The 23,068-nt window shown below is 47.4% G+C and overlaps 1 protein-coding gene across 2 annotated transcripts in view; it reads left to right on the top strand.

The window, feature by feature from the left end:
• Positions 1-9,443, top strand: part of PLEKHO2 (pleckstrin homology domain containing O2) — a 35,011-nt gene extending 25,568 nt beyond the window's left edge. The window contains exons 6-7 of one of the 2 annotated variants that reach the window (XR_010305414.1): positions 2,535-3,801; positions 9,390-9,443. Coding sequence is in view for 1 of the 2 variants with exons in the window: in XM_064157980.1 (XP_064014050.1) it covers positions 2,535-3,743 (1,209 nt within the window). In the remaining variant the exon portion in view is untranslated. Of the gene's footprint in view, positions 1-2,534; positions 7,741-9,389 lie in introns of those variants that run through there. The other variant, XM_064157980.1, reaches the window with a different exon arrangement.
• Positions 9,444-23,068: the final 13,625 nt, after the last annotated feature.

The following is a 23,068-nucleotide window of genomic DNA, read 5'->3' as shown; positions in this document are numbered from 1 at the left end:
TGTAGCCACAGTGGTCTAAAGGTGGATGAACAGCACAGTCTGTGGGGAGAAGCTGTATTTTTTATTGCATTGAGCTAACAGGAAAAAGCAGACAAGCTTGCAAGCTTACAAACCCTTCCTTAGGTCTGAAACAGAATACATTATTCTCCCAGCCAGTTTTATGGACTAACCTGCCTGCTCTTAACTGATTTTCCATAAATAAAAGAAAGAAATCCCACCACGAAATAAACCTGGAGTTCATTTCCATGGGAGAAGTTCTTCCTAATATTTGATGCCTATGAAAAAGTTTCCTTTGATTCCTATGATTTATGAAAAGCTTTCCACAGACAGATTGATATTTTAGCAGAGCATTCATCTCAACCAAGGAAGGTGTTTTATCATTCTCATAGAATCATAGAATCAGTTAGAGTTGGAAGAGACCACAAGGATCAGCCAGTTCCAACCCTCCTGCCATGGGCAGGGACACCCTACCCTAGATCAGGCTGCACACAGCCTCATCCAGTCTGGCCTCAAACACCTCCCTGGGCAACCCATTCCAGGCTCTCACCACTCTCATGCTGAACAACTTCCTCCTCACATCCAGTCTGAACCTACCCACCTCCAGCTTTGCTCCATTCCCCCCAGTCCTGGCACTCCCTGATAGCCTAAAAAGTCCCTCCCCAGCTTTTTTGTAGGCCCCCTTCAGATACTGAAAGGCCACAATAAGGTCACCTGGGAGCCTCCTCTTCTGCAGCCTGAACAGCCCCAACTCTTTCAGTCTGTCCTCATAGGAGAGGTGCTCCAGCCCTCTGATCATCCTCATCGTCTGATCTCCCATCAGGCTTCCAAGGTTCTGACTTTGTGTCTGCACAGCATTCGAACAAGCCTCATGCAGAAAATGACATGCCCCAAGACTTTTTGCTTTGCATAGAAATGGAGGCAGAGTGTCTCCTCTAGAGAAATGCATAGGAATGAATCATAAATACCCAGCCACCACTCCTCCAGAAAACCACAGGAAGAAACACGACAGAAGTCACCACAGCAATGAAGTGTGGACTCTCTGTTGCCTAATATGGGGTTGGTAAGGTAGGAAGCCCTTCCCCAGGCACTAAAAAGATCTCTCTTCCCTACTCAGCTCGCTGTTTTTACAAGCTACCTCCAACATTAATAATCCATAAGGCTTCTTGCCTTCAGCCAAATTCAGGGAAAACTAACTTACAAATTCTGAAGCAGGAGTGAGGGGAAAGGGAGAGGATGGAACCTGCAGAGAGATGTGTCTTGCGGCTGCTGGCTGTGCTGCTACGAAGGAAATGGGACAAAGGATGATTTTCAGTGTCAGAGCAGGACAGGTGAGGATAGGTTAGGGCCAAGCTGCCAGGATGCAGCTTGCCTTTATCTTTCTGATGGGCTGGAAAAGCAGAGAGACTTTAACTAAACCCTGGCCCTGGCTGCAACTAGGCCTTTGTGTGGTTTTGGGTTCCCTCACACAGGAACTGCCACCACTTTTCTCCCTCTGGGCCGCTGAGTTTACACGCTGCAATGTCTTTGCTAAGTCCACCCTTTTTAGGAAACACCCCCTGCTAGAGCAATTTGCACACAGCCTGTGGTCTGGAGGAGGTTTAGCCAGCTGAGGCTTGGCCCCAGTAAGACAGGGATGACACTGGGTTGGAGGAAGCAAGCAAAGGCAATGGCTTTTACAATAGTATCCATGGCCAAGTGATCTAAAGGTCAACTTGGTTTGTATGTTCAAGTAAAACTGTGACAGTGGAGAAAGCAGTGTGCTTTGGGTAGATATGTTGGAAATGAAGAGGACAAAGGGATCCAGCTACCACAGGATAAAGAATTAAAATATGTCTGAACTGACCCCTGAGCACCATCAGGAAAAGCATGTAATAAGGTTAGTGTCGAACAGGCTTTGGGTTTTCTTCTCAAAGGAAGCAGTAAAAGAACTTCTGTGCTTCTGTGTGAATTCCTGACTGCTTATGGTTATTGGCTTTGACACTCCTGTGCAAGCTGCTGCACTAGCAGGCAGAAAAGAACTCAGCAGCAAAATGCTCATTGTGTGAGAACGTGTTGGTCTGGGAAAAAGCAGGGCTATGCAGGGGATGGAAGTGCTTCACCCAATGCCTCCAATGGATCTGACTTGCCCCAACTTTCTTCTTTGTTGGGTGAAGTGTTTGGAACTTGTAATTATGATAGCTCATTAAATTTTAGAGTATCTGATCACATTTGGCTTCACCTATCAGATTAATGCTGGTAGAGCTGGAAGAGCTGGGTACTGCTGATAGAGGGTACTACAGGGCAATGCTCTCTGGAAGTAGCACAAGCTCCACAGCTTGCTCTTAAGCTATAGAAAAAGCTGCTCCCAAAACCACCAGTTTTGTTAGCAGTCAGATTCCCACTGCAGTTTCAACAGTATAAATGGTGTGGGTGCGTGAAGCAGCGAGCCCCCGCTTGACAAACTGCTTGTGAGGGCCTTGCACTTTAAGTTAAAGGATGAAGCATAGGATTGATGATGGGACAGATACTTGAAAAGAATCTCTCTTGTATTTCAGGCTGCCAAGTCTACATCAGATGGTATCCTGAGGCTAGATCTGGATATAGTAGACAATGGACCGCCACATTTTGATTCCACTGTCAGCGAAAGTGACAATATGCTACCCCAGAAAGAAACTCCAAAGCCACCTATGCCACCTGCAAAACCCACTGGCACAAAAGACAACCAAGATGCAGAGAATGCTTCTGACCAGGAACTTAAAAAACCTCTGTCTCCTCCACTGCCTCCAGATAAGAAGCTTAATGAAAGCGTCACATCAAAGGACAATGTAAGCCCAGAGGAGAACGTGGAAGAATCCCAAGCACCAAGTGAGGACAACAGAGAGAGCCTCATTGAGGTTAGCAACAAGGGCATAGCTAAAGCTCCAGTTGCCCTTCCCAAGAGTGTGCCAGACAAGCTAAAAGTAGCTTGGGACCAACCAATCTCTGAGCCTAAAATTATAGAAGACTTGAAATCATCAGGAGGGAGTAGCGAAGAGAACCTTGCTGAGACTGATGCTGCAGATGTTACAAAGCCTCCTGTTCCTCCTAAAGTTCTGTCAGAAAAAATGCTAGCCACAATGAACTCCAGCCATGGTGACCTGGAAGCTGGGGGCTGTGAAGACCTGGAGTCTGGCAGCACCAAGCCCCCAGTGAATGGGATTGCAGCCAGTGAGGTAGCAGAGTTCACATCCCCAACAGTTGAAACTGAAGAAGGAAATGGGGAAACCACTGCTGAGGAACAGCAAACTTCAACAGAAGAGACAGAGACTTCCTTAGCTGCAGAAAGTGGCCATGAGAGTGTAAAAGCAACTACTGAGAAGAAAGTGTCTGCAGAAAGCACTTCAGTTCTTAAACTTCGCAGTTCTTCTCTGGGAGACCTACTGTCTGATCCCAAAAGTAGGCAGAGAGTGCTTCCAAGCCAAGGTTTCCCCGAGGATTCCCCTCACTGCTTATCTAAAATGGAGGAGAAAGTGGCTAACGAAAGGGAAAAGGCAGAAAAACTGCTGCAGAAGGTTTTACGTGAGGGCTTGGAGCAGGCCCAGGAGGGGAACGGACCCCCAGTGATGGCAGAGACATTGCTGAACGAGGCAGTAGAACAGCTTCGGCAAGCCACACAGGTTTTGCAAGAAATCAAAGGTCTTGGAGAACTGAAAAAAGAAGCAGCACAGAAACAGAAAGAAAAGCAAAAGGATCTAGTGACTCTTTACAGGAGAAGTGCTCCCTGACGTTCTCCTCAAAGATACTTCTTCCTCACAATCAAAGCTAAACATTTGCCATGTACAGGTTTGTACTATTGCTAGGCCAGTGTTTGAAAGGTGGTGTTTGGATGGGCACACACCCTTGGGACAGAACTGAGCTTTCAGTGATAGCATCTTTCTCCCTTTCTTCATGCTGTACATACCAGGATGGTTCTGATTTTCTTAGCACAGCAGAAGGTTACAAGACACTGAAGGGTTTCAAAATGTGAATGTTCTCTGAGGACTCTGTCCAAAGTCCTTTTCATGATCAGGCCTTAAAGATTACTGGTACTCAAAGCAAGCCAGCTTTTGAAAGGAGCAGAATGGTTACTCTAGCAAAAGCCCCTGTCTATCTGTATTTACAACAAGCAGAGACCAGATTCCACTGGCACCTATCTGCTCTTCTCAGTTAAATCACTTAGGATAAATGTAGTCAGCGTTTGTTCACTTGCTGGCAAGGTTTCCCAGACCACCTGGCCCAGTGACATCTAGGAATGTAAAGATAAATGGTTTAATCTTCTCTAAAGATACTCAGAAAACCACAATCACAGTTAAAAAGTGACCTCACATGGAGGCAAACAAAACTGGCCAACTCTTGACTACAAACAGTGTCCTCAGCTCTGGAACAGCTCTATGCAGGCACTTTCTGAGTCTGACCCTGCAAAGTTTTAAGTGTGCTAAGCACTGCTTAAGCAAACACAAGTCTTGATGCAGCATTGCTAATCAAGTTTTAATTGTTCCTGTTTCATTAATAGGGAGACTGAGGCAAAGAGCAGGTTATTCCTGGCCTTTGAAGGAGTGTCTTCTAGCAGCACAATGTGTTGATGATTATTGAGGACCATACCTCTCTGCTAACTCTGAATCCCCTTACCATCACTGGGAACAATTAGCCAGGTGTCTGGAGAACTTGTGTCCAGGAGGTCCCCAGGAACTTCCTAGAAGAGTTGTCATTAAGAAGCTTTAGGGATGTGATTCCCTTAGCTGGAGGCTCACTCTTTGTGTTGTCTTGGGATGCCGACTGACAAGAGCATGCACAGCAGGCAGCAAGTGGATGAGATTGCTCGTCCTATTTAACACATCTCTACCTGCTGGGTCCTGGCTAGCCCAAGTTTGGCACAGACATCTGTAACTGGAGTAGAAAGGAGGAAAATGCAGGGAAAGTCATTTTGCATGCACAACTCTGGGGCTGGTCTCGGTGGGTTAAGTACATTTAAAATCAAAATGCATTGCTACAGAAGGGTGTCAGGGTGGCAGTGCAGAAGGCTCTAGCACAACTCCCACAGCTTCTCTGCCCACCTGCTGAAAGCAGCCACAGTTCACATGGTCCTCAGTGATGATCACTGTGATAAAATCCTGTCTTTGTACCACTGCTGTATGGCCCCATAGCTGAGCTGGGTCCCCTCCCCCATTCCCTGCAGTTGCTCTGAGAAGAATCATATTAACAGTCCAAAGGACTTCTCCTTTGCTTAAGCCAGACTTTGGAAGCATGGAAAAGGGTGATCTTCCCAGTCTGGTTTTAAGAAGCGACACAATACCTGAGCTTTTTTTCTCTCATTTGTCAGCACCCCCCTCTTGGTTCACCCATTTATTTTTCTTCCAGTCTTTCCTTTATCATTTCCCATGTTCCACAAGGCTGCAGTGGGCTGGAAACGCTCCCTGTAGCAGCAGCAGTTCAGAAAAGCTTCATGTGAGGCTCTTCATAGGCTAGGCAATAGGCACTTCAGGTCTGAGCACAGAAAAGTTTGGGATTCCAGATACCCTCTTTTTCACCACTTAGAGCCAACAAGACAGGTAGTGGCTAAAACTGATGCTTCTTCCTCTTTTGGTTAAAGCAGCCTTGGTTTCAGTGGTCTGTCATGTCAAGACAGCCACATGGGAATTCCCTTTTTATTCTCTCACATGGAAGGGTCTACAACAGTCAAACACTCAGGGCTGAAGTGCCAAAAACTTTTGCTTTGAGACAAAAAAAATCCCAAGTCCTAAGCCCACTCCCAGGCTCCACTCGCTGGAGCAAAGTCTGGGTCTGTCATTTGCTGCTGTAAATTCAATGTGATTCAATGGGTCTTAGTCACCTTTGCAGGCATACTTAGGACAAGAGCTAGTAACAGACAATATTCAGTGCCTATCTGCTGGCTAAATGTGTTTTCCTGCATGTGCACTTTTGTTTACCGAACACTGTGTGGTATGAATGTGAGCTGTCAGAAGCTGGCATGCACTGGAAGCTGAGGGACATCAGCTGGGATAGGACAGGGAGCAATGGATGGAAGCTGCAGCACAGGAGATTCCACCTCAACACAGGCAGGAGCTTCTTTACTGTAGAGGTCACAGAACACTGGAACAGGCTCCCCAGAGAGGCTGTGGAGTCTCCTTCTCTGGAGGCTTTCAAGGCCTGTTTGGATGTGTTCCTCTGTCACCTGAGCTAGATTGTATGGTCCTGCTCTGGCAGGGGGGTTGGATTTGATGTTCTCTTTGGGTCCCTTCCAAGCCCTGACATCCTGTGTGTGATCAGCTCCAGAGAGCAGGCAGGCTTATGCAAGATGCAGTTCTACAAAGAGGGATCAATTAGATGGGTTAAAAGAAAAACAAAAAACCCCACCCAAACCAGTTCACACTACCAGGAATATACACAAACTCTGGATAGATGTTCATCTTAGTGCCATGGTCTGGTAGATTGGATAGGGCTGGGTGATAGGTTGGACTGGATGAGCTTGGAGGTCTCTTCCAACTTGTCTGGTTCTATTTTATTCTATTCTATCTCAAAGCTGAAGCCAGTCCTAAACACCAAAGTGAGCAAATCAAAGCCCGGAACTGAAAAGGCAGAATGTAAACAGCTTATATGGGATAGCTCAGTCCTCTAGTTTATATACAAATCCTTTTGCTCATGCAGGTGTTTTCTTGTGGTGGTGTGTTCTGTGGGGACCTGTCTGGCAAAGTGCTGATGAAAATACAGCCAAAACCTTATATTTACTGTAAATTTTTATATTATACTGAATATTCTAATGAATAACTGCCTGACCTTTTACTGAATACCCACCAGGAGGAATCTTAACAGACAGAACCCCCTGTATCTGTTAGGAAATGGGCAAGTTAAATCATTTTATAAGCTACAGCTAGTTGTTTTATTTGCTGTACTAACCAAACTTACTAGATTTGTACTATAGCTTGTAAATATGTATAACTTAAGTGGAATCTCAGTAGCACTCAGTAACTACTGCTGCAAATGCTATGATAGAGACTCTTTGATTTCAACTATTTTTTCTAATAGAGTTGGCAGTTCATCCCAAAATATCTCTCCTGGCCAGAAGCCTGATTCATCTGGACTTTGCAGGAAACAATGCATCATGTTCCTTCTGCAGTTTTCCCACTTGTTCTTCTCATTCTGGTCACGAGCCAGGTCTTGCCTAAGGCTGGAAGCTGCCTTCTGGAGTGTTTTTGCACACTCCTCTGAAAATTCCCTGGAGATGTTCAAGAAAAAACTGGATGAGGCACTTAGTGCTATGGTCTAGTTGATTGGACAGGGCTGGGTGATAGGTTGGGCTGGATAAGCTTGGAGGTCTCTTCCAACCTGGTTGATTCTATGAAATGGCAGTGCTAGACAGTCAGAGATAGGATCCTGATCTGCTCTGACCTTGTACAGCAGCTCCCATCTTCAGTGTACATCTTCCCAACAAGCACCTTTTTTTTTCTTATGTCTCATGTCTCTCTTTAACCTTACATTTAAATTTACATCTAATTTCTGGATGGACTAAGTCTATTTCTCGTGCCTGAAACACTCTGCTCATGGAGCAGTGGGGTGTGAGTCTCTGGTTTAGGCTGCGCCACCAGGTTAATGCACCTGTGACAGGAAGGAAGTTGAGTTTGTAAGCAAGCAAATGTGGGTGACTATCTGTAAAGCAGCTGCTGCAGCTGCCTGTGGAAGGGCAGCACTTTGTCTCCTGCTTGTAAAGAGCTTTGAGATTTGGCAATAAAACCCCTCTTTTAAATATCACCTGTTTAAGAGCCATTTGTCCTATACGGGAGTAAAGAAGAGCCACCAGGATTGGCACACTGAGGCTTTGCTCTGGAGGAGGCCATGTTGTACAGGCTGTGGTCAGGCTAGGGCAAGCCAGGTGCTGTGCCAACCACAAGCCTGGAGGAAAGAGAAGTGCTGGGGGCTGCAGCTGGCACAGGGATGGAGTTGTGCAGTTCCTGACTCATTCCTGCCTGCCAGTTTGGCTGCCCTGGCCAGAAGCAGAGCCAATAACAGGATCTGCACTACTGAAAAGGAGCAGGAAGCATCCTCATTGCTGGAGACCTCACGAAGTGCAGTCTCCAGCAGTGCTGTCTGGCTTACCCTTAACATCTTCACATGGACTTTGTGGTGTCTGTCAAATGTGGAGCTCAGTCAGCAGTCATCCCCTTGGTGGTGAGCAACATCACAGCCTCCTTCCTCTACCCAGATGCCAGTAAGCTACAGGAAGACAGGAAGCTGGTATCATAGTGACTGCTTCCCCTCTGTAAAAACTGGTAGAAACTGCTCAGTAGGTTCAAAAGTTAGGAGGAAGCAGGGAAAAGACTGCAAAAATATGTGCCACCCTATTGCACAAGCTTGGTTGCAGCTGGGCAGAAAAATGTGCTTAGCAAACCCTCTAACCCCTTGCTGGGAAGGGGGCTGTTCCTTAAAGGAATCTCCCAAGACACAGAGTTGACATCTACAGATACACTTGAGAGAAAGGCACCCTCTTCTTCTCAAAACAGAACAGGCAACACATCACATTTTGGCCTCAAATTGATGCTGGTAAGGAAGGAAAGTGTCTAGCACTGTGTGAAACATGATTTAAAACAAGGCAGAAGAAAACATACATAGTACTGGCACATGAAACATTTGTCTGACTGCTTTCAACTGCATGGATATTCATGAGTTTCTGGTTTGAAGAGTCTGTGCTATCACATAATCTGAAATAGAAAGTGCAGGTCCCAGATTCCATCCAGTGATCCCACAGAGCTCAGTAATTTGCAACTGAAAAGGAGCAGGAAGAGCTCTTCTAGTCCCCAGGGTTCCAAAAGAATTCCTACAGCATCGGCTAGTCAAGACTGATGACTAAATATTCTTGCTATTAAAAAATATGTGTTTTATCTTAAACGTGAGTCATCAGCAGTGAAGCTCTCCAATCTTTCCCCTTTCCAGCTTAAGAGTTAGAGGATTTTCAGGCACAGAAGCTCTCCACCATGTTTAGGGAATGGAGATCCCTGGTTTGTTATGCTGTGTGAATCCAAGAGTTATCTAACTCTAACAAGTCTACCATGTCCCTCAGTGCCACATCTCTGCATCTTCTAAAGACCTTCAGGGATAGTGATTCAACCACCTCCCAGGGGAGCCTGTGCATAGGTAAGGATGCAACATCTATGCAACAAAACCAGACACAAGCCTCCTTCCCCTCAGAACTACACTGTGGAGTCATATCCAGAAATGAGGATATTTAAAAGATGATTACTGTCTTTCCTTCACCCTTACCTTATCAAATAATTTCATTCCCTCTTGGTCTTGACTTTCAGATGCTGGGGGAAGTTTTTAATTATATTAACATTTTTGCCTCCCACTCAACAAAAATCCTCAAGTAATTTTGGAGGAAAATTCTTTTTTTCTTTCTGCAGAAACCTACCTTACCCAGGGAAAAAAAAAAAAAAAAGGGAAAAGCTTCTTAAAGGAGAAATGCTAATCAGTTTTAGATGCAAGATATCTAGCACACCACCTCATACTGGGATACACATCAGTGAAACTGAAGCTCTCCAGAAGTCCAACAGATAGGCGAGCCAGCATGACTAACCAGGCGAGCATCTGAGCAAACAAAACTGTGAGTTCCTTTGCTATTTCATTCGCAACAAGAAGTCAGTTTTGAAACACTGGCCAAGTCCTCTGGGTTTGTTTAGACCACATCACCATGACAGCAAAGCACTGCCCAGTTCTTCTTGCATTGCACATCTTTGTAAGACTCGGTGGTGAAGGGGAAATGGAGCGCAAAGAGGAAAACATGGCCAGATGTCATATGAGAGATCACAGGAGATAGACATCACAGGATCACAGGATGTTAGGGGTTGGAAGGGACCCAAAGATATCAAGTCCAAACCCCCTGCCAGAGCAGGACCATACAGTCTAGCTCAGGTGACAGAGGAGGAGAAGGAGACTCCATAGCCTCTCTGGGGAGTCTGTTCCAGTGTTCTGTGACCCTTACAGTAAAGAAGTTCCTGCTTGTGTTGAAGTGGAACCTCCTGTGCTGTAGCTTATATCCATTGCTCCTTGTCCTATCACAGGGAGCAAGTGAGCAGAGCCTGTCATGTCCCCCCCAGCCCTCAGATATTTATAAACATGTATTAAATCCCCTCTCAGTCTTCTCCAGACTAAAAAGCCCCAGGTCCCTGAGCATCTCCTCATCAGGCAGTGCTCCAGTCCCCCAGTCATCCTTGTAGCCCTCCACTGGACTCTCTTGAGCAAACCCCTGTCCCTTTTAAACTGATTTGAACCTACATTCTCCCATGCCTGGCCCCAGCACGTGGACAACCTTCCTGTAGCATCAACTGAGAGAGCAGCTCTTTCTCTGGAGCAACAGTGAGTTTTCAACAGCACGGGTTGAATTTCCTGAGCGAGGCGAATAAATTCCCCTTGTTTTTGACTGCCAAGAACTAATGAATGTCTGAAAGGCCACGGGTTCAAACGACAGTTATGGACTCGAATGACAGCATCGTGCTCAGCCTACTCAACCCTCCTGCGTTTCCATCCAGGAAGGTTCAAAACCACCCACCTCCAAGGGTGGAATCAGGGCCACGCAGGAATCGCTGGTGAGACACTTGATGACAAAACAGCACCCTCGAACTGCTAATGAAGGGCTGCAGAAGTGGAAAAGGAAGGAAGGAAGGAAGGAAGGAAGGAAGGAAGGAAGGAAGGAAGGAAGGAAGGAAGGAAGGAAGGAAGGAAGGAAGGAAGGAAGGAAGAAAGGAAGAAAGGAAGAAAGGAAGAAAGGAAGAAAGGAAGAAAGAAAGAAAGAAAGAAAGAAAGAAAGAAAGAAAGAAAGAAAGAAAGAAAGAAAGAAAGAAAGAAAGAAAGAAAGAAAGAGAGAAAGAAAGAGAGAAAGAGAGAGAGAGACAGAGAGAAAGAGAGAGAGAGAAAGAGAGAGAGAGAAAGAAAGAGAGAGAGAAAGAGAGAGACAGAAAGAGAGAAAGAGAGAGAAAGAGAGAGAGATAGACATAGAGAGAGAGAGAGAGATACAGAGAGAGAGATAGAGAGAGAGAAAGAGAGAGAGAGAGAGAGAGAGAAAGAGGGAAAGAGAGAAAGAGAGAAAGAGAGAAAGAAGAAGGAAGGAAGAGAGAGAGAGAGAGAATGCACAAAAAAGGCTTTGAAAAGTTGACATTTCAAAAGGGGAGGGTTTTGCTCTGCAGCATGAAAAGACAATTCACAAATTTTGAAAAGTGATTTGCCCCAAGAATTCTGAAAAGTATGAGATTACATATTTTGATGGAGCTCATGTGATTGCTCCCTGGCTGCCTACAGAGGTTTGAAACATTAATTTTTTTTCTTTTATTTTTGCCTTGATCTAGATAGGGGAAGAGAATCCAAATCCTTGGGAAGGCTAAGAAGACAAAAACGACAACCTAAGCAGACAGAATAAGATTCCTGTGTGTTTCACTCGAAATGGGGCACAGGGATCCAAGGAGCATCAACTCATTTTCAGGCTGCAGTCTGTTTGGCTTGGCTCAAGATGACAGGAGCTGCAGAGGTACAGGGTTGTTTAATCAAATGAGTCTGTCATTGCCCAGAGACAAAGTGCCATTTTCAAAGACAACCACTGCAAACTTACAGATGTCAGAAGAAGCAGTCCCTAGAAGTTCTTGAAGAGATCTGGTCTCATTCCTGCAACAAGTTTGCATTTGGAAATGTCATGTTCTTCTGGTAAGAGCTTGTCTGGAATCAAAGTATTTTCAGCACTAAACACACGAGATGTGAATTCAGGGGCTTGCAGCCAAAGCCACCATCCCTATAGAATAGAAAGAGCACAGGCTGTTCTCTACAGCTCTGCATGCTCCTGCTTGGCTTTTTGTGACAGAGACAGAGGGCAACCTCTGCGGCAGCCCTGTCCCTGTTAGATATTGCCCTTGTGGAATACGAGACATGTACAGCAGAAGAGTAGGGATTTTGTGGCCTCCAAATGGGAGGACCCCTTCCATTCACCATCATGAATGACAGCAAATTGAAATGCAGCCACTGCCTCCCCCAGTTTCCTGGCATCCAGCAGCCGCTTGCATTGGCTAATTATCACCAGTCCTCTATACCCACAGCTCCCAAATATTGCAACAAACTCCCTCGGGGCAGAACGTGGTATCTGCAGCATACCATGGGAAGAGCATCTGGGTTTGAAGATGTAACATCCACAGCTTGTTTCTGTGCAACTGTGCTGAGGAGGGGAGCCAGTCCTTTGGGGTTTTGACCCCAGTTTCTAGATTCAGCAAGCAACAGAGGCCAACAGAGTTGATTTCCCACCCACCCCCAAAGAGCGGATGAGTTCCTGTGGCTGTAACTCAGCTGTGTTACAAGCCATCTCCAGCAAGAAGGCACTGGAGCAGGAGGTAATTGAGGGTTGGCTCCCGGAGGGAATTTTCCCTTAAAAGGATAACTACATTGTCAGGATGAAACCAGCTTGCTTCCACTGCCCGCAGAGCTTTCTGCAAACACGGCTGCCAGAGCTGGGGGCGGTGGCGAGTATTAACAGCAGACAGCAAGGAGAAGCAGGGCAGTGGATGCTCCTCTCTCAGCCATGATCTCCTGTGAAGGGCAGCAGGACATACAAGCAGCCCCAGAAGGTCACTTTGGTGCCACAAAACAAGAGACCGACCTCTACCTTCTGCTCCAGGTAAAAAGAAACCTAAGTGATGGATTGCAACCAAAGAAATCAGGCTCCCAAAAAGCTCTTGCAATGAAAATCAGCAATATTTTCAGAGGGGCAGGCAGGCAGGATGCCAGCTGAAAGCATACCAAGGCCACACAGGAATTTTTCCAATTAAATATTTTTCCACCAGAAAATAACTGAAACCTCAGCTTTTCATCTGTCAGACCATGGGACAATTCTGATCAGTGCTCTTTAGATGGGATTGAGGAGTACCATGAAAGAGCAGAACCCTAAGGTGGTCCTCTCACCCAGCAGCAGGCTACTGAGAAGGGAGAACCAGATTTCAGGCAATATCCTCCTCTGGGAGACTCAGAACCACCAACTTGAACCTCAGCTTCCCATAATCCACAGGAAAACAGCTTAACTCTAACACAGACCCAGCTCTAGGCCCAAGATACCTCCCTGTCCTCTGGACAGCCCACCCACCTAGAGCTTTGAACTGTGCTCTCCTGTACAGTGAGGGAGGGCTGCACTGTGGTTTAGATATGGAATGAGGCTGAAATGGTAAAGGCTGGCTTGGCTCAACTGTAGCGGCAGGCACTGGTTCCCACTTCACAGCTGAAGCCTCCCTAAGCAGATCTTGGGTGAGGTTTTCAGATGTGACTCATGCTCGTGCGGTCTCTAGCACAGAACAACCCTCCCACCATGCTGCAAGAGAAGGAACCAAGACCCAGTGTTCCCCTGCACCCCAGCAAACAGACAAAATATGCACAAGTGAGCAAGAGCCAGGTCTTAACTGAATAGAGCTCCTGAGCTGGCAGTGCAACAAAGACTTACACAAAGTAAGCTACCATCCCTTCCTCTGAGGCAGGCTGCAGGACCCCAAGCAGCTCTGTAGTACAGTGGGGAGTTAACAGACAGAAGCCCAGAGAGCTGGTGAAACACATTGCTGGTCACCAACACGCTACCATGACAAGAAGCAGGATCTCCTGTCACTCAGCACCACCAGCGACTCCCTCCAGACCACTAAGGTCAGCTCAGGAGCTGTAGGACCTCTGCAACTGTTCCCAGTTCTGCCTGGTGGTTGCTCTATCTGGTCCCAACTCATTACTATCCTTCAATTGTTGGCTTGAGACAGTCTCATTTCAGGAACTCCAGAAGCAACCACGGAGATTCAGCACACTTCCTCTTAGCTTTAGGGGCAGAAAACTCGATTTTCTAATCAGTCTTTCTCCGCAAAAGCAGTATTAAAAGCTTCAGCAGGGTAAATGTGTTAGTGCCGATAAACAGAAACTCCTCCAGAGATTAACAGCAGAAAGCTGGAGAATTACAGGTGTCTACAGGCACAGACTGGTTGCCATTTGGCTTTCCCTTTCCATGAGTAACAGCATGAAAATGAGTCAGGCTCTACAGCTGAGTCACAGCAAGTGAATATAAACTTCCCCTTCAGACCAAGAGAACCCTGGCAGGTAGAGGAAGAGCTCTGTATATTCTTCTGCCCTAGCTAAACACAGCGCCATGCACCCCTGCAGCTGCACAAGTCCTGCTGCTGGAACTGGGATCTGCAAGCCCATCCCAAAGGAAGACCCTATGGTGGAAGCATATGATAAACACAGGACAACATCTGCCTTCTGTTTCCTGTGCTCTGTAGAGATTATCTCTTTCCACAGATAACCCTGCCCTGAGTTTGTTCTTTTTAAATGCTGCTGACACCAGCTACTATTTGTATCAGCTCATTCTATATCTGTTCTCAGACCATGTGCACCACCACATCGCAGCATCATCGGCTAGACACTCAAGCAATGTGATTACACATCTGCCCAGGGTTGTGGCCTGCTTCCACCAGCACTGTGGAAGAGTGCCCTGCTCCCACGAGCACTCTGCACTGGAGCCAGAAGCAGAACAGGCACGTTGCCTTCTGCATTCATGTGTGCTCGCCCCACAAACAGCACAGAGCTGATGCCCAGCTGAGCTCCCCCACCTCCTCTCCATTGATGTCATTATTTTCCACGTTGCTTGTTGTGCCCAGAAGTGAGGAAGCCCTTGGAATGCAGCAGCCTGTGTAAGGAGCCGTTCCTGTATGGCTCACCAGCAACTCTAACAGCAGACTTTAAATGGAAGCCCACTGGGCTGCAAGCAAATAGAAGTCACCAGGCTGTGAATTGATATCGGCAGAGCTCCTTGGAGAGCGCATGACTCCTGCTGCTGTCCCGGCCCCCTCCCCCTCCCTGCAATTCCAAGACCATGAAATTACTCATTAGGCTTGGAACAAAACTCTTTCGGTGCACTTGCATGTGGCTGGAGGCAGAGACAGATGTTTCAGGCTCTGGAAAAAAAAATTGCGGAGAGACAGAAATGAAAGGTTTCCAAAGCTGCCCTGCTGCCTCCTAACAGTGCTCCTCTTGCATTCCATGCAAGATGCCATCCTTTCAGTACAAGAAAGACATTGAGGTGCTGGAGCTGGGCCAGAGAAGGGCAGTGAAGCTGCTGAATGGTCTGGGGAACAGCTGAGAGAATCAGGGTTGTTTAGTCTGGAGAAAAGGAGGCTGATGGGAGACCTTCTTGCTCTCTGCAGCTGCCTGACAGGAGGTTGTAGTGGGGTGGGGGTCTTTCCTCTCTACTAACAAACGGTATCACCAGAGGAAATGGCCTCAAGTAGCACCAGGGGAGGTGTAGGTTGGACATTAGAATAAACTTCTTTACTAAAAGGGTTCTCAAGCACTGGAACAGGCTCCCCAGGAAGGTGTTTGAATCTCCATCCGTGGAGGTGTTTCAAAGAGTGAGAGACATGGTGCTGAGGGACATAGTGTAGCACCAGGTTTGGTAGAGTTAGGGAATGGTTGTACTTAAAGGTCTTCTCCAACCAAAATGATTCTGTGTTTCTATGGTTCCATGGTATAGGGTGGGGTAAGAGACAAAGGGAGCAATGGCATCACCACTTAGCGATGCTTTGCTTCCACTCTGCTTTTATCAAACGCCCAAACACAAGATGTTTTGTGTTGCTTCAGATTTTGTACTGAGCCTCACAGCACCACATAAGAGCAGCTCTGGGCTGTGCCTCTGGCAGTAGGTTTCAGCACTTCATGTTTATGGTTATAAGATCCTACGTTTCAGATGCACTTTTGTACTGAAAAAAAAAAAAAACACAGAAGAGATTGCTTTTAGGAGCCAGACAGTCCTCAGAGGCACAGAAAGGAGAAGATCCTCCTTCTTTTTACACATGCAGGAAAGTTAGAACAAAAACATTGCCTGCAGGCATGCCAGCGAGGGGAGTAAGATTCAGTGTCCAATTACCGCTTGGTTTATATGATGCAGCCGTTCCCACCTCTCACAACCAAGCACTTGCTGAGCTAACTATCACTCGAAGGAGTCCCAGCTCCATCACACCACTTCTCAAGTTCAAGAAGGAAGACTTTCTGCCCTTTAGATCTTTCCCTGCTACATTTGCTTTCCTCCACATAGCAGACGTCTTAAGGCATATTAGTCTTCCTGGTTTTGAAAGAGCAGTGTCCACTCTTCCAGTAAGGGCTACTGCTCAAAGCAAGGCCAGGGTAACCACTGTGACAGAGGCTGTCCCACAGTAATCACAGAATCATAGAATGCATCAGGTTGGAAGGGACTCTCAAAGGTCATCTTGTCCAATCCCCCTGCAGTGAGACAGGACATCTCCAACTAAATCAGGTTGCTCAGGGCCCCATCAAGCTTGACCTTGAATGCCTCCAGAGATGGGGCCTCCACCAGGTCTTTGGGAAACATTTTCCAGCATTCACCACTCTCATTGTGAAGAACTTCCTCCTTAGGTCTAACCTAAATCTCCCCTGCTCTACTTTCAAACCATTGCCTCTCATCTTATTGCTGTGAGACCTTCTAAATAGTCCCTCCCCAGCCTTCCTGTAGGTCCCTTTCACATATTGAAATGTAGTTATAAGGTCTCCCTTCTCTTCTCAAGGCTGAACAACTCCAGCTCTCCAACCATCTTTATGACATCCTCTGGACCCACACCAGCACATCCATGTCTTTCTCATGTTGAGGACCCCAGAGCTGGACACAGTACTCTAGGTGAGGTCTCACTAGAGCAGAGTGGCAGAATCACCTCTCCCCATCCGCTGGCCATGCTTCTCCCAACCAGCAGTCAAATCTGGGATTCATGCATTAAATATGAAGCCAGTGGGCTCATACAGATCTCTTCCAGCAAAGCAACACAGAAATAACAAATTTCTCCCTCACACACAGTGTTTTTCTAAGTTATAATTCAGGTACGAGTGACACTTGGCATGTGTATTTTTTTGCTTCTCATGCATTCCTGCATAATAGATGCGAGCCCAGCTCTCTGCAGCTGGAAGGATAATGTACTGAGCTGGAAGACGCAGTGAACTTGTGTCAGCCAGCATTATGTGAAGGTCAGGGATCAATGGGAGTGACCTGATGGTCAGGAACAATCCTGGCTGCAGTGCTAATTGAGTGTAAGCTTCACTTTCAAAGCTTCATAGAAGCTTAAGCCCATTTATCTTTTCAAGGGATTTAAAGGCCTATCAGCTTTGGGAAGTGAGAGTGATGGGAGGGGGAAGTTCAGAATCACCAGCTGAAACCTCCAGTTGCTGCTGAGATGGGTTGAACTATCAATGTCAACTCCATGCAGCAGCACCTTGCCAGGCAAGACTAGCTCTCCACCTTCTCTGACATTTCCTTGCGACTTCTCCTTACAAACAAATAAACAAACCCTTCAATGTCTCTAACACGTGGTTCCCTCCCAATCCTGTAATACTGGATTATTCCTAAGCCTAAAAGAGAGAACATCCCTTTGTGATACAGGCTGCTCTGCTGAAATACCTAAGTCTGCATGAGGATGAGCAGAACCTGGGAAGACAAGAAAAACAGAATTACAGGCTCATGAAATGGACACTGACAAACCCCTGAAGTGGTGAACTCACTCTGATGCTGCGTTTGATCCAGTCATCAGACAGTCTCTGTTTAACTAAATATTTGACCTCAGAACTGGGCCTGAATTGTTATTGGCAAAGTTTCCAAACTCCACAGGTCCCTCTAACAAGCTGTTCCTCTGTGAATGTCTTGCAAGAGGATGAATACAGCCTTTGAGGAAAGTACTGGATTCCTTTGCAAACTTCCAGAGTGGGTTTGTGGAGTCCTGTTAGGTGCCCAGGATTTCTGAAAGCTTCATATGTTGACTGTTAGAAGTGACAGGGCTGATGTTTGTGTGCACTGCTGGGATGTTCCCAGAGGAGTTTGGGCTCTGCAGCATGTCACAGCAACAGACTTATCAAAAAGGCACCAAAAATAACCTAGTCTACAGGACAACTAAAAGCCTTGCCCAGACAAAAAATAAATAAGATGGAGCCACACGTGAAGCTGTGCAGCCAGAGCTATGACATGTGCCCCATTCTGCTGGGATGCCCATGAAAGTGAAGTTTGCAAGCCAGGACATGGAGCTGGTAAAGTCAGATCCCTTCATACATACAGTGGGGACATAAAGCAGCACAAACATTCAATTCCTCACGGCATCAGTGGCAGCCACGCACCACAGTGCCCAAAGCATCTGGTTTAGGTGCTGTCACACAGAGCCCTTGGTTGCTGTCTCAGCACAACGTGCTGTTTGACATCCAGTCATGGAAAAAGGAGTCAATCAGCACCAAAAGAGGAACAAGGTCATCTCCTATCCTGTGTAGCATTCAATTTCTTGACTGTGGCCAGAAAAGACAATCCCCACTGTGGGCAGCTACAGGCTTGGCTTCCTGGACTACAGGTGACTGCAGGCAGAAGGAGTCACCTTCCAGTTCTACTTCCAGAGGACGTTTGTAAATTAAAGTCCAATTTGCTAAACCTTTAGGTAAGCAACTGTTTCTGCATAAACACATACTGGTTTGTGGGCTGTGTTACATGGCTAGCTGCAAATTTGACAGACTTTAAAATCACAGTGTATACAACCAAACCAGAGAGCAACCAGAGGTGCATTTGAAAACGACATGGATTCAAGCAGCCTGACTCACATTTCTTTCAGTGGAGACTGAAAATAATTATTATCCTAAACTAGCTCCTTAAAAATTGTGCATGCAGAGTAGGAACACAAAATGCTCTGCCAGGGAGCTTCACTTCCAAGTGAGAAAGGGCACGCAGCTGGCTTAGGTAAAATTATTCTTCAAGTGAAACAAAGTCGAAGACTTTAACACCTTTCTGAAGATGGGGTCAATATGTGGACTATCTTGCAAGAAGAGCTCAAATTACCACCTCCCCTGTCATTCGTTATGCTACAACATTAGTGGAAAAACCCAACAGCTCTTTTAGGTCTGTTAGCTAAGAAATGGATGGCTAGGCAAGTGTTCAGTGTCGTTAATAAATCCTTGCAGCATTCTGTAGCTGGTATCAGCACAAAGTCTTTGTCCCTTCCACCTCTGATCATGTATCTATTTAGTAAGGACAGAAGGAACTGCCTGCATAGCCTTTTTTCTGCCTGCTGGAAACACCCAAGCCTCAAAACAGATGTGCACTTTCAGTACATCTGTGCTACTTCTCCACTGAAGTCAGCATTAAGCAGCAGGAGAGCCATAGGTGATCAGTCCTGGCTGATTGAAGCTCTGGAAGAGCAGCAGAAAATGATATTAAAAGTGGCAGGTTAAATCCGGACATCTTTCCATCCAAGAATCTCTTACAGCATAACAAAAGACTAACAAGAGCCAGAGGTCCCACCCAAGGCTGGGATGCACGGACAATCATGGATTATTCCCTGCCCTATTCAGGGCTGTGCTCCCAGCCCCCAGGCACAGAGTACCCAGTGGGAAGGGCTCAGCCCTTCTCAGTCATTCCTTCTGGCGCTGTTCCAATTTGTCTAAAGTCACTTAAATATTCATTGTGAGAGAGCAAGTCTCCGTCTCGCCGGGTGCACAGACTGCTCTTCAGGGAGATGGGACACCTGTCTTCTCCACTTTCTGCTCCATCAAATCATTAATTATTTAAAATAAGAGGAAAGAGCAAGAAAAACTCTCTGTACCAGACATGCTCACAGCCTGCTGTTCACAGTACTCTCGGGTCTTATGGAGACCAGGGCTTGCATCTCCCCTCTGGCAGAAGCAAGGATCAAACCTAGCTTTCTCCCATCCTCAGGGAGGATGACCTACCCACTGACAAAAGAAGGGCTTCCCCTTTATCCAGACAGACCTTATGTTTGCTTTTCCTACCACAGAGGGTGTCTTCTTAAATTCAATTTGAACAAAACAAAACACAAATCCTAAGCCCCGAGACCAGCAGCTGGCCACAGACCCTCACACAACCTGTGTCTGCTCAAGAACTCAGGGTCCAACCCTCCAGTTCACCAAGCCCTGCTTGTGGTCCCTGCAGTGGGTCAGCTGTGCAGTGCTTGGCTACAGAGACCATTGGCAGTGAGCTTTGATGAGTTTTAAACCATCAGCTCAGACCTGCTCCTCCCTCCCCTAAAGATTGACCTGGAAAAGCTGTGCCCGCACAGGGACATTTCTGAAGTAGCAGAGGGTCTCCACATCTCTGCATCCCCCGGGACACTGCCTGCTTCCCCGCGTCTCCCAGCACATGCACATCTCTCTTGGGAACAGCACAGACTCACAGAAGGGTCCCTGCCACCAGGGTGTGCCCCAAAAGTTCCCCTGAGCGCAGGGAACTGCTCGGCTACACCCCGGAGACGATTGCTCACTGCAGCAAATCGCGGCGGGTGAACAGCACTGGCACCCTCATGTGGTCGCTGGGTTTGGTGTCTGCTTGCAGCCAAACCCCGTGGAACAGACAAGCTGGAGAGCACGGGAAGAGTCCCGCTGAGAGAGGGGCCCGTGCCAATGACCAAGGCTGACCCACCTCTGTAGACTTGCATGGTAGAGGGAGAGAATGAAAAGACGATGCTGCAGGGAACAAGACATGAAATCAGAGTAGCAGGGCTGGAAGGGGTCTTGCAAGGTCAAAGAATCTCAATCTCAACTCACAGAACCATAGAATCATACAATGGTTTCGTTTGGAAGGGACCTCAAAGATCATCCAGTTCCACCCTCCCGCCATAGGCAAGGACACCTCCCACGAGAAGAGGTCGCTCAAGGCCTCATCCAGCCTGGCCTTGGACACCTCCAGGGAGGGAGCATCCACAGCCCCCCTGGGAACCCGTCCCAGTGTCTCACCACCCTCACTGTAAAGAACCCTTTCCTAACATCTGGTTTGAATCTCCCCTCTGCCAGTTTAAATCCCAGCTCAGCCTCTGTCTGTTTCCTTCCTCCTCATGCTATCAAAGTGGAGAGTAACATATAAACCAAATCCAGACCCAGATCCTGAAACAGAATTAATTGAAACGCTGGGTGAAGAGCACTTTCAAGCCACTCCTGCAGCCACTGCCATGCCCTAGCTGCATGGCAGATGGAAGCACCTTACTCCATGGGGACACCAAACCCTGAACTCTGGAACAAACACATCCCACACTCTCTGCTTCCCACAGAAGAAAGTCTCTCTGCTCCCACATCAGTTTGGAAACAGAATTAATCCACCCACAGCCCCCAAGAAGCTGTGCTCACCTGAGCCCTGATGAGCTAAAGGGCAGCACCTGCTGTGGTAACAGCCATGGGGCCCCTGAGGCCAATGGTGGTAGCTGGATTGACCACTCAGGTCATACAATCTTAGAACTGGTTCTTTAGAGGAGACTTTCAAGATCCTGGACTCAAACTGTTCTTCTACTCTAACAAGTCTGGGGCTAAACCACATCCCTCAGCACCGCATCTCAACCTGTTAAACACCTCCAGGGATTCATCCACCTCCCTGAGCAGCCTGTTCCAGCACTTAGGAACCCTTTCAGCGAAGAAGTTTCTCCTAACAGCCAACCTAAACCTCCCTTGGTGCAACTTGAGGCCATTTCCTCTTATCCTATCGCTGGCTACTTGGGCAGAATGCCGGATCCTCACCCAGCTCCAATCTCCTTTCAAGGAATTACAACTCCTGCTAAAGCAGGGTCACCCACAGCGGCTTGCCCAGGACCACGACGTTCAGGTGGGATCTGAATCTCTCCAGAGGAGACACCACAACCTCTGAGGAGCTTCCTGGTGGATTATCTCAGGTGGACCTCTCCCTGGAGGCCTCCTGGGTGGACTCTCAGGAGGGTGGTTTTTTTTTTTTTTTTTTTTTTTTCAGGTTGCAGCATTGGTGCCTTAGAATCATAGAATCATAGAATCAACCAGGTTGGAAGAGACCTCCAAGATCATCGAGTCCAACCTATCACCCAGCCCTAGCCAGTCAACTAGACCATGGCACTGAGTGCCTCATCCAGTCTTTTCTTGAAGACCCCCAGGGACGGTGCCTCCACCACCTCCCTGGGCAGCCCATTCCAATGCCAATCACTCTCTCTGTGAAGAACTTCTTCCTAACATCCAGCCTATACCTACCCTGGCACAACTTGAGACTGTGTCCCCTTGTTTTATTGCTGGTTACCTGGGAGAAGAGGCCAACCCCCACCTGGCTACAATGCCCCTTCAGGTAGTTGTAGACAGTAATAAGATCACCCCTGAGCCTCCTCTTCTCCAGGCTAAACAGGCCCAGTTCCCTCAACCTCTCCTCATAGGATTTGTGTTCCAGGCCCCTCACCAGCTTCGTTGCCCTTCTCTGGACATGCTCCAGCACCTCAACATCTTTCTTGAATTGAGGGGCCCAGAACTGGACACAGTACTCAAGGTGTGGCCTGACCAGTGCTGAGTACAGGGGAAGAATAACCTCCCTTGTCCTGCTGGCCACACTGTTCCTGATGCAGGCCAGGATGCCATTGGCTCTCTTGGCCACCTGGGCACACTGCTGGCTCATCTTCAGCTTACTATCTATCAGTACCCCTAGGTCCCTTTCCTCCTGGCTGCTCTCCAGCCACTCAGTCCCCAGCCTGTAGCACTGCTTGGGGTTATTGTGGCCGAAGTGCAGAACCCTGCACTTGGCCTTGTTAAATCTCATCCCACTGGCCTCTGCCCACCCATCCAGCCTGTCCAGGTCCCTCTGCAGGGCTCTCCTACCTTCCAACAGATCCACACCTGCTCCTAGCTTAGTGTCATCTGCAAACTTACTGATGCTGGACTCAATGCCCTCGTCCAGATCATCAATAAAGATATTGAACAGGACTGGGCCCAGCACTGATCCTTGGGGAACACCACTTGTGACTGGCTGCCAACTGGATGTGGCACCATTCACCACCACTCTCTGAGCTCTGCCATCCAGCCAGTTCTTGATCCAGCACAGAGTGAATCTGTCCAAACCATGAGCTGCCAGCTTGGCTAGGAGCTTCTTGTGGCAGACAGTGTCAAAGGCTTTGCTGAAGTCCAAGTAGACTACATCCACAGCCTTCCCCACATTCACCAGGCAGGTAACCTGATCATAAAAGGAGATCAGGTTGGTGACAGAGGCTTGCTCAAAAAAAGGTTTTGCTCCTGAGTTTTAGAACCTTGATCCAGAAGGTCTCCT

The sequence above is a fragment of the Pogoniulus pusillus genome, chromosome 17, assembly GCF_015220805.1.
Source record: "Pogoniulus pusillus isolate bPogPus1 chromosome 17, bPogPus1.pri, whole genome shotgun sequence".
In the NCBI taxonomy this organism is placed as follows: Eukaryota; Metazoa; Chordata; class Aves; order Piciformes; family Lybiidae; genus Pogoniulus; species Pogoniulus pusillus.
The sequence above is the reverse complement of the archived record's forward strand: the minus strand, read 5'-3'. Positions and strand labels throughout refer to the sequence as shown.